Source organism: Choloepus didactylus, chromosome 2 (assembly GCF_015220235.1).
Source record: "Choloepus didactylus isolate mChoDid1 chromosome 2, mChoDid1.pri, whole genome shotgun sequence".
Taxonomy (NCBI): domain Eukaryota; kingdom Metazoa; phylum Chordata; class Mammalia; order Pilosa; family Megalonychidae; genus Choloepus; species Choloepus didactylus.
In genome coordinates, this window is record NC_051308.1 from 199,351,943 (window position 1) to 199,364,110 (window position 12,168).

General features: G+C 40.9%; 2 protein-coding genes across 5 annotated transcripts in view; both read left to right on the forward strand.

Annotated features, from left to right (window-relative positions):
* Window positions 1-4,144, forward strand: part of BEND5 (BEN domain containing 5) — a 53,206-nt gene extending 49,062 nt beyond the window's left edge. The window contains exon 6 of the mRNA XM_037827272.1: window positions 3,960-4,144. Coding sequence (XP_037683200.1) covers window positions 3,960-4,117 — 158 coding nt within the window. The 3' untranslated portion in view covers window positions 4,118-4,144. The remainder of the gene's footprint in view (window positions 1-3,959) is intronic.
* Window positions 1-12,168, forward strand: part of AGBL4 (ATP/GTP binding protein like 4) — a 1,783,169-nt gene that overhangs the window by 1,521,959 nt on the left and 249,042 nt on the right. The window lies entirely within an intron of this gene.

A 12,168-nucleotide genomic window follows, 5' to 3' on the forward strand; every position in this document is an offset into this window, starting at 1 on the left:
CACTGCCCCAATTACAGCCAAATCATGGCACCCATTATTTGAGGGTAAACTTCTTAACGTGTCATAAAACTGCCTTCGTTATCTGAACCCTGGCTATAGCTCCAGCTTTATTTTTCAGCAAACTTCCCTTTGAACCCTTTGAACTCCAAGTTCTTACCGTAATGAACTACTGTATTCCCTGAACAAGAGAGATTCTCTCTCACCTTGGAGGATTGGCAAATGTAAACTCCAGTACCTGGGACACAGGTCCCACTACCCACCCCATGCCCACGCTTGTTTGCCCAGCTAAGGTCTGCTTAGGTGAAGCTTCCTGCAGGAAGTCTTCCCTGACCTCTTAGGCAGGGTGGGTGCTTCTGTCATATGTTCCCACAAAACCTTATACCTACCTCTGTTCTATTCTGTATCTTTGCCGTCCTAGGATGCTGCTATGCTCTTTCAGCCTATAAATGTTTGTCATGTAAGTGAATGAGAAGGAAATTGACTTACCCAAGTCTGTACAACTGATTAAAGACAGAGACAAGCTGAATTGGGATTTCAGGGTTCCGATAGTCGCCAGAAGTTTCTTGCCTTGCTGAAATATAATGTATTTTTTTTTAATGCTACAACCAGGCAGGTTTGACTGTCCTGTCCCACCACACACTCACCATTTTTAGCCTAATTATCTGAGCTATTGCAGATTGCATTTGACTGGTTCTTCCCATGCAAGCTGTCTGCTGGATTGAGACTTGTATTTGTTTGGTATGATTTTATCACATTTAGTCACATTTGCCATATAAAAATGGCAAAAGCCTTTACACTCACATGGTTGGTGAGGATTTTCTCTTCTCTTTGATTTTAAATTCATTTCCTCACCAGTTATTTCGCAGAGACGATAGCAGAGGGATGGGGTAACAGTGACACTGCTTTAGAAAGATAGAAGCAGAAGGACTGGAGGAGAGTCTTGCTTTAATGACAAGCTCCAGAATAACAGTTAAACCTTATTAAGGTTGAATGACCTTTTACAGAGTGCCTTAGTTTTCTAAATGAGCCACAGCATTAAGTTCTGGTTAATTTTTATAACTTTTTTAATAGGACACATTAGCACTGTTATAAACCTTGTTAATTAAGCAATAATCTCAAATGCTCCCTCACAGAGGGAGTCATTCCCAGCAACTGCATGTGATTAATATCTCGAGTCTAACAAAAGACTTTTAATCAACCTGAGGGGCCATTCAGTGCTGTTACCCCCAGGAAATGAAAATGATTGGAATTCTGTGGGGGCCCCTCTGAAAAGCCTTCCATTTGCACCTTTCTCTCTCTGCTTCTTCTCCAATTCACACAAGGGCCTCTAAGGGCCATCACATCCATTTTCCTTCCTTCCTCTTTTCTCTCCTTTTCCTCTTTCCCCACCCTCATTATATTATAGAGAACTGGAGATGTAGGGCTGGGAGAATCTTGTTAGATTATCTAGTTCGATATCTTACTTTCATAGATAGTGAAACTGAGACCCAGAGAGGAGCCAAGACCTGTTAGAGGTTGCAGAGCAACTAGAGTCAGAGCTAGATTTGAACAGCTGAATTTTGAAACATTTCCCTTCACAAACTGTCTCCCTCATTTGGTTCAGATCCTGGCAAATTCACTGTGTCTGCGCTCTCCTGACCCTGGGCTGGAGGGGTATGTCCAAGTATCCCAGTCTTTTGGGAATCATGAATGTGATTGCAGTTTTAATAGATTGTAATCAGGGCCTCAAGAGAGAGAAAAACTCAGGCGAGTCTGGGAGCGGGAGCATAGAGGCTGAGGGCAGACTGGGGCCTCCTACCTCAATCTGAGAGGGTTCAAGAAAGCCAAATCTGTAAGAATGAATAGGAGGACTTGGGCAAAGGAAGGGTGGGGCCAAGATATTTGGGTTAGAGATGAGCAAAGACACCGATTTATGAGATAGCCTGGAGTAGGTAGGGCTCTGCAAGTGGTTCAGAGTGGCTGGAAAGTAAAGGGTAAAACAGGATAAAGCAAAGGTAGGGCTGGAGAGCCGTAGCGCCCCCTACCTTATTCCATCTCAGTCCCTATAGAAAGGACAAGACAGGACATAGTGAGGAATAGTCGTGCTTGAGGGTGGTCAGGAAACAGTGGAGATCAGTTAAAAGCTTTTAAAAGACGTCTTGCGAAATGCTTCTCAGTGCGGGAGGAAGGGATGCCTCAGAGAAGGCAAGCACAGAGCACATGCACCTGCAGTGTGGATATAACGTGAGACAGACTGGCTTCTCACCCAGGGAAGGACTGAGAATATGGAAAGGCAGCAGCTAGTAGCCTGCAGATTCTGCCTCATATTTACTCGTTTTCACCAGGCCTCGTAGGTAAGTGGAATGGTTAGCACAAGTTAGCTTTCTGACGCCTTCTAGTTTTGACATTCTGCATCTGTAAGAGTGCTACCTGCTGTCGGCTAGCTTGGTAAAGACAGTATTTCATTTACTCCCCATGGCAGTTCCTTAAGATTGGGATCATCATTCCTGTTTTAAAGGTGAGGGAACTCACTCAAAGAAGATGGAGTTCTTGCCCAAGATTTACACAGCCCAGTGGTACAGCCCCCACTCACACCCCTAGTTCTTTTATATCGAGGATTTTTGTGTCTCCTCGAGTTTCTCTGAAAAAAGCATTCATTTGTTCATTCATTCATTCATTCATATAACATACATTTACTTAATCTTGCCCGTGTTAAGAATTATGCTACACCTAATTCAGTGTTAAATAACAGTCATAAATACATAAAGTAATTGGAATAGCTCCATAAGGAATAGAGTTTCTTACAGTTCAAAATGACTTTCAGAATGTTTATTGCATCTGAGCCTCACAGCAACCTTAAGAAAAATACTTTATGGTTTATTATCCTCATTTTTGAGGTAAGAAATCTGGGATAATGATTTGCACAAGGTCCCCAGGCTAAGAAGTCAGACTCTAGCCAAGCCTTGCCACAGGCTCACTTTTTGCTTCATCACAGCAAATAGCAGGCTCAGTAAGAGTGGCCATCCTCAGACCCCTTGGTAATCACCACAATGAGACACCAATTCACACCTGCCAGGTTGTCACAATCTTAATAATGTGACAGTGCCAAGTGCTGTTGAAGATACGGGGCAACCAGTACTCATATACACGACTGATAGGAATGCCAGTCAGCACAACCACTTTGGAACGCAATTTACTAGGACTCACCTAGTAAAGATGAATAATACACATTCCTTGCCATTTAGTAATTCCATGTGTTAGTCTATACTGGAGGATTTCCTGCATGTGTACCTCAGAGGATATGTGCGTGCAAGGGTTTTCATAGCAGCATAGTATTTACAAAACACCGGAAGCAATTCAAGTACCCATAGACAGTCAACTGAATAAGCACGTTGTGGTATAGTCATACAATAGAACACTACTCAGCATGAAAATGAATGAACTACAGGTATATATTTCAACATGGGTAAATCTCAAAACTATAATGCTGAGTTTAAAAAAAAGCAAGTCAGAAGGATATATAGAATATGAGTCCATACATAGAAAGGTTAAAAATTTGAAAGTGAACAATATGTTATTAAGGATAGATACATACATGTTTATATTAACCTTAAAGGAAAGCAAAGGAATTACTGACAGAATTCAGGAAAGTGGTTACCTCTGTTGAAGGAGAGGAAAGGATGGGATTGGGGTGGGACATCTAGGACTTCAAAGGGACCAGTAATGTCCCATTTGTTAAGCTGAGTGGTGGGCATGTGGATGTTTTAGCATTATTTTTAAACTGTAAATTTACAGTGTGTACATAATATATGTTCTTTTCTAAATAGATTTTATGATAAAAATACATAAATACAGGTATGTCAGGTACATGAATTGCTATCTGAAGAGTAAGTCAAGAGGCACATTTTCCTTTTCCCCCCTTGAAAGATTTTCACTTGAATTCACCGTTAATCCTTGGCCTTCTTGTTTCTTCTTTCTAGAGTGTTTGTATGACAGAATAGCACAAGAAACTGTGGATGAAACTGAAATTGCACAAAGACTCTCCAAAGTCAACAAGTACATCTGTGAAAAAATCATGGATATCAATAAATCCTGTAAAAATGAAGAACGAAGGGAAGCAAAATACAATTTGCAATAAACTTTGAATTTTTCTTAAAGCCTTTGAGTTTTCCTTGTGTGGCCTGTGATTTATGGATGATGGTGCCGTCCAAATCAGACCCGACCATTCATGGCAGTGCAGGGGTAGGGAGCAAATAAGGTTCTGGGTCAGTGGCTCATTCTGAGCTTGGACCTCCCATTCCAAACAATGTAGATGGATTTTCTGAGACTCCGGGGATGGGGAAAGCACAGTCTTTTTCTAAGAGGGATAAAGTGCCTCTGAGTTGCCTTTCACTTGACCCAGAATTTGAACTGAAGTTTTTACCATTCAAGAACTTCTATCTCTGTTTCTCTACTTTGTTCTATAATAAAATTTCATTAATTCTTTGATGTAAACACTCATTATCTTTATTTATTTAAGAATGTTAAGTGTCCAGAGGATGTGGCCAGTATGTGAGCAGCCTGAAGTGCCCTTCCTTTGAGGGGCAGAACATTCAGGCTGAAAGAGAAGATTCTTAAGGGATGTGGTTGCTGTCACATTACACTCTCAGACTTCAAAGGACAGATCTAGGACCAGTCGCCTTACAAATGCAGGGTGATCTGAGGTTCCACTTCCCTAATACTTTGAATCATTCTTTGTGAAGGCGTGTATGGGAGGTAATGTTAGATGTAGTGCAGGGTTACATTCAGGAAGTGAGGGCAATGTCACCTGGTGCCAGTTCGTTCATCGTATCTTGTATCTCAAATGGTCTTGCAAGTTAGATAATTTTTATCTCATTGCTTATTCAGTTACTGGGTCTCTGAGGTGTGCACATTCTGGCAAACCACATTTGAGCTTCCTGTTGACTTAACATTTTCCTTTCCAAATCTGTGGAACAAAGTATTTTATATATTGAAAGTGCAAGGGCTTTGGGTACATACTCCTGGGTTCTGAGTCTGGTTCCCTTGCTTCAGTGTTAACCTCTTGAATTTTAGTTTTTTAGTTCATGAAAAGAAAATAATACGTACCTTGCAAAATTGTTGTAAGAATTAGAGATAACATATTTATGAAATGCTCAATGAATGTTGGCAATCATTATCTTCATGTCTGATTATTAGCTTTTAAGCATTAGTTTGAAAACTGGATTCTGACTTCTATACTGGTTTTTCCATTAGTTTTTGGTCTGTAAACAAAAGAAATCTCGGGGTCACTGGTGGCTGCTTCTTTGGGGTAGCAAAAGATTATAAAATCTTTTGTAATGTGATATATCATGTGCTTGCTAGTGGAATGTATAGAAGTGGATTCTCTTCCATGGTGTTTTCCTTGCTCTTTACAAATTATCAGTGTGATCTTGGACCAAATTACTTAATTCTGAGAGTGTCAGTCCTTATCAGTATAATGAGGAAAATAATGCCTACATCATAGGCTATAAAGATATTATTATTATTATTATTGTTATTATATGCCAGAACTTTCCTAAGTGTTTAACTCATTTCATGAGGTAAGTGAAGTTTGTGGCACTTAGTAGGTGTTTAATAAATTCTTGTTGAGATGTGTTCCTTTTAGTGGCATGGTTCATTCTTGAGCTCATCTGCCTTTTCTCCCTAAACACAGTGAATATACAAACATTCAGAGGCTCTGCAATTCCCTTTATTTTTTTTAAATTTTATTTTGAGATAAATTCAAACTTGCAGGGACCATTGCAAAAACAATACAAACCCCATACACAGAACTCCAGCATACCCTGACCCCCCTCTCCCAATACCCCAATCCACCAACTTTAACATCCTGTCACACCACCATTTCTTTCTTTCCCTCCCTCCTTCCTTCCCTCCCTCCCTATCATCCATCATCTATTGCTCTTTCTTCTGAACGTAGGAGATTAGGCTGCACACATCCTTGAACAAACAATATAATTCACATATACATTTCCCATGAACAAGAACATTCTTTCATGCATTCCCATTAAGCGCAGCTAAGAAGTTCAAGAAATTCAACATTGATACAAAGCTTACAGTCTATATTTCCGTTTTTTTTTTTCTTATGTCCCAACTGTGTCACTTTGAGCCTCCTCTCCTCCATCCTCAGATCCCATCTAGGATCATCCTTGGCATTTAATTGTCATTGTCTATTTAGACTTTTTTTTTTTTTCACTTGTGGAAACGTATATACAGCCTAAATCTTCCCATTCCAACCCCTTCCTAGCATTCCATTAGTGGGATTAATCACATTTAGATGTTGCAATGCTATCACCTTCCCACCATCCATTACTAGAAATTTCCCTTCATCCCAAACAGAAACCCTACACTCATTTCTTAACTCCCCATTGCCCCTTCCTCCACTTCTCGTAACCCCTACTCGACTATTCATCTCTATGGTCATATTCTCTGATACTTTCTTTGTATTTACTGTGGGGCTTAAATTTAACCTCTTAAGTCTATAACAATCTTGTTTTTCTTTGATACCAACTTAACTTCAATAGGACACACAAACTATGTTCCTTTACTCCACCATTCCCCCACCTTTATGTAGTTCTTGTCAAAAATTACCTCTTTTACATTGAGTCCAAAACCACTGATTTATCATTATAGTTTATGTATTTTAGATCCTGTGGGAAGTAAATAGTGGAGTTACAAATCAAAAATACAGTAGTACTGGTATTTATACTTACCATGTGATCTTTACTGGAAATCTTTATTTCTTCATGTGGTTTCAGTCAATTGTTTAGTGTCCCTTCCTTTCAGCCTGCTCAGTTCCCTTTAGCATTTCTTATAGGACTGATCTGGTGATGAAGTCCCTCAGCTTTTGATTACCCGGGAATGTTTTCATCTCCCCCTAATTTTTACCCTCCAGGTGTTTGTGAATTTTCTGAGTCTCTGATGGTTATTGACTTCTATTTGTATTCCATTGTGGTCAGAGAATGTGCTTTGAATAAATTCAAATTTGTTTTTTTTTAATTTATTGAGGCTTGTTTTATGTCCCAGCATATGGTCTATTCTGGAGAAAGATCCGTGCTCGCTAGAGAAGAATGTGTGTCCTGGTGATTTGGGATGTAATGTCCCATATATCTGTCAAATTTCTCTATATCTCTCTCTCCTTTCTTTGTTTCTCTGTTGGTAGGGCTGCCTTTATTATCCGAAGTAGGGCAGGTCTTTTATTAGCAAAATCACTCAGCATTTGTTTGTGAAAAATTTAAGCTCTCCCTCAAATTTGGAGGAGAGCTTTCCTGGATAAAGTATTCTTGGTTGGAAATTTTTCTCTCTCAGAATTTTAAATATGTCATGCCACTGCCTTCTCGCCTCCATGGTGGCCGCTGAGTAGTCACTACTTAGTCTTATGTTGTTTCCTTTGTATGTGGTAAATTGCTTTTCTCTTGCTGCTTTCAGAACTTGCTCCTTCTCTTCAGTATTTGAGAGTCTGATCAGAATATGTCTCGGAGTGGGTTTATTTGGATTTATTCTATTTGGAGTTCACTGGGCATTTATGCTTTGTGTATTTATATTGTGTAGAAGGTTTGGGAAGTTTCCCCAACAATTTCTGTGAATACTCTTTCTAGACCTTTATCCTTCTCTTCCCCTTCTGGGACACCAATGAGTCTTAAATTTGGACATTTTATTTTGTCTATCATATCCCTGAGACCCATTTCGATTTTTTCCCCATTCTTTCTTTTGTTCTTGCATTTTCCGTTCTGTGGTCCTCGAGGACGCTGAGTCATTGTTCAGCTTCCTTTAATGTATTATGAGTATCCAATGTCTTTAATTTGGCCAACAGTTTCTTTTATTTCCATAAGATCTTCTATTTTTTTATTTACTCTTGCAGTTTCTTCTGTATGCTCTTCTAGGGTCTTCTTTATATCCTGTGCCATGCTCTTCTTCATGTCTTTTATATCCTGTGCCGTGCTCTCATTGTTTGACTTTAGTTCTTTGATTAATTGCACCAAGTACTGTCTCTCTTCTGATCCTTTGATTTGGGTGTTTGGGTTTGGGTTCTCCATATCATCTGGTTTTATCATATGCTTTAAGATTTTCTGTTCTTTTTGGCCTCTTGGCATTTGCTTTACTTGATAGGATTCTTTCAGGGTCTATAAAATACCAGTCTCTAATTTGTCAGATTTACAGCTTGGTGGCATACACTTTCTCTAGCTAACCAGCAGATGGCGTCCACGAGTCACCTATTCCCCTCAAGTCAGTTCTCCCCAGCTTTGTCTTTGTGGTGTGTGGGGGTCTGATTCTTGTGGGGTTCAATTGGTGCACCAAGTTTGGGTGTGTTGTTGGTTCTGTCCGTCCTGAATGTGGGGCATGTGTCTGAGCAGTTAGGGAGGCAGGGCAGCTTTAATAATCAAACCTCCTAGGTGTTCCTGGAGATTTAAGGCTGTTGCAAGTGTCCAAGCCTTCACCTCAGTCCTACCACAGATCATCTCTGCCACTGACTCACAAGTCCCTGGCACTGGCATAGGGTCCCTGGGATTTCTGAGCAAGTCCCCCTTCTCAGCCGTGCTCTTCCAGGACCCCTGCCGAGGGAAGGCTGTGCCACGTCACAAGTGTGCACCGGCCCTCCAGGGAAGCCCTGGGCCACCGGGCCATGCAGGGGCATTCCCAGTCTGCTTTAAAGATAGTTGAATGGGGCGTTGTTAATTTCCCCCTCTTCGCACAGCTCCACCTTCCCAGCTCCGGGACAATTAGCTGTGGGTGCACTAAAGGCCACTGCCCATGGCCAATATTGTGGTGTGTGCGCAGTGCTGCGGGAAACACTCCTCGTCACCCTGGGTTTCTTGACATGGCTCTGGGCTCTGGGTCTGGCCCCAAGCGGGAGCACCCCCAGCCCACCAGGGAGATGGTTGCAAGGGGTGTGGTTTCTTTCTCCTTTTGTCTCCCCTCTGTCCCCCTGGCCCTGAGACAATCAGCAGTGGGTGTGGGTAGGGCTATCCTCCATGCCAGACACTGAGGTGTTGGGAGAGCCCACTCCTGCTGTGCCTCATTGTGCGGTTCTCACCGTTGTACCTGCAGTCAGTCGCAGGTTTTTTGTTTTTTATTTAAAAGAACTAGTCCATCTCCAAACGCCAACCCACAGTTTCCCCCCACCACAGCTTAGCCACCGGACTTTCAGCCAGCTCACTCACTCATTTCAGAATGCAGACTCCCAGTTGCACCAAATGCATGGTCCCTGTGGATTTAGCAGACCTTGTCTGGCTGGTGCATTGCTGGAACTGGTGTTTTGGGTCACTTTCTGGCTTTTATCTAGTATTTTTCATGGAGATGTTTTTTGCCCTGTCTTACCTGGCCGCCGTCTTGGGTTCTCTGCAATTCCCTTTAAAGACTAATACAATAGAGTACTTGCTTTTTAGGTGCTTTTAGGTAAGGCAAGATAGTCATGGAAATATCTATAATAAAAATGCTATGATGTATGTGAAAGTGCTTTGTGTGACATATGATGCATATGCAACAGAACAGTGTTGTGAAGGATTGTGGGATCTGGGTTCTAATGCCAAATTTTGACATTACCACTTTCAAGCAGGTCATTTGACCTCTCTGGACCTTGTTTTCCTCTAAGTTAGGAAACAGTCATCCAAACTCAGAGTTGTTGTATAGCGTAATCTAGATAAAATATCTTGGAAAAGGGCTCTGTAAATCGCAAAGACCCACACAGGTATCCGTTTTTATTCTTATTAGTAAATAAGGCAGAATAAAATCAGAAGTGGCTATGACCAGGAATTATGTAAGAAGTTACTTCTGATGGGGAATAATGGGAGGTTTCACACACTAGTTAGACTGAGATGTTTTTTGAGCCCTTGTTTTGTGCCAGGTGCCCTATTATTGTTATATGAGGGCAAGGCCATCACTCTTATACCCATTGTACAAATGAGGTAATGGTAAGCCACTTAGAAAAGATTGAATAACCTCTTGCCCAAGGTCCTATGAGTTTTCAGTGGTGGAGCTGGATTAGAATCCTGGTTTGGGCAAAACCTGCCCTTTTACATCTTCCCTGAAAGATGAGTGGAAAAATGCAGTCTGGGTGAAGGGACTAGCAGTGTAAACTTAGGGTGTGTTTAGAGGAGACCCAACCAAGAAAATAATTAGTCAATGGAAATCAGTCTCATTAATTCAGACCATTTGGATGGACTGTGAAATATGGAATTATTAATAAGTATTTGTAGTTTTATTACATTCAAAACATACACAAAACTCAAATTCATTTTGAATAATAGAGGATTTGCCCAATCTTAAGAATTTGCTGAGGTACTTAAAATACATATTCCTAGGCTTTGGCTTAGGGGCCTCATTCAGCAGGTCTTATACAGTGCTGGGAACCTGTATTTTAAACATGAGTGCCCCCAGAAGATTCTTATAATGCCAGCCCAGTAGAAGTGATTAAAAGACCTGCTTTAATGAGGGAATCAGAGTGTTTTTGTCTAAGTGAAAAAAATGAAAGTGCCTCTAAAGTGTCTGTGGATATTTTAAATTGAAAATAAATTTCCTCTTAAATAGATGAAGATCTGCCCTAAAACCTTGTTAGAGTTACTCACTCTTTCATGCTCATCAAGTGCTGTTTCATTGGGCACAACGCCAAAGGTGAATTTCAACCTAGGCGCCAATTACTTTTACCTTCCTTTTACACTTAGATTCTTTCTTTTGATACCCTGTAACAGGCCAATAAGTCGTATGGGACAGGGGTGGTCAATACTGAATCAGCAGAGCTTGAATTGATGAGGTTTGTTCACTGTCTTCAGAAATCCTGGCAACAACTCCTCTTTTACCAGATGAAACAGAGAGATGTGGATTGGCTTTATCTCCTAGCTGAGGAAAGTGTGTCAGTAACTGTTCTGTGCATGTGAGTTCCTTGTATGTGTTTCTAAATTATGACTTTACTTTTTAAATTTTACAGTAATAAAAACCACTTTATGTGGATTTTTGGAAAAATAGGGAAAACACTCCAAATTCCACTTTCTTTTAGTCTTTTTCCAAAGGGATTGGTGTGCATTTTACATACCTGTGGTACTAGCATATCGTCAGGTTTGTGTCCTTCCCTTTTCATTTAGCATTATTCCCTGTTACTACACGAAATTTCTAACATCAATTCCAACATCCACCAAGTAAATGGACATCAAGTTACAATTTGCTAAACCATCTGATCAGTTGCCCCAGACCCTTTCAATGAGAATTACACACAAGTCAGCCCATTCAAAGCCTTCCTCAAGCACGGAGGTAGAGTGAGCTTGAGCTCAGGACGCAGATACAAGCCGGTTCAGTTCCCAATGCTAGTACTTTCTACCTCACTTGAGGCAAGTTACTTCCTTCACCTTTCTTAACATGTTTCTTCATCTGCAAAATGGAGGAAATAACATATAGTTATGGGGTTGTTGGGAGGACAGAGAATGCAAGGTGACCTGCCAAGAGTGGACCAATGGCAGTTGCTGTTCATGTTGGGATTCCTCTCCCCTCCGCTGCCCTCCCCCACCCATTCGGTCTTCACCTGAGTGTGATCCTATCCTGTCTCTAGCCTACTCTGAGTCCCTAGGCGGCGGCCTGGCTTTCATGCCTGCCTTTGGCCTGTAGACTTCTTGTGCTTTTCCCAGAGCGCTTTGTGTTTGGTCTCCGGGGCTTGCCCTTGTGCTCGCTGACAAGGTTTGTTGTCGGCTTTCACCTCTCCTCATTGGCTTCAGCCTCCAACCCCTGCCACCCAGCTGGCCCATTTGCCTTTCCTTTGACATTTGGATTGTTTATAAGTAAAACTCAGAAGAAAAATTTTGTGTGTACTGTTTTTTTCCCCTTTGTATTTTCTATTGTTTTCTTAGATTGATTTCACCTGGGTCAAAAAATGACATTTTTATCATTCTTGATACCTATTATCACAGATGTAAATATGAGAATACCCTTGCCAGTAATGGATGTGACCATTTTTAAAATTATTTTGAAAACATAATAGGTGAAAAATTGTATCTTATAGATTTGTTGATTATTACCAAGATGGTGCATTTCTCCAGGGTTTGATTTCTTGATTGTAGAAAAGAAAAATTTCTTTAAATGTTGTAAGCATTTCCAGCAGAACCCATTTGATTTTCTGTTTCATCTTCTGGTGGATCAATCAATTTGTTTACCTTGGGCATATAATGT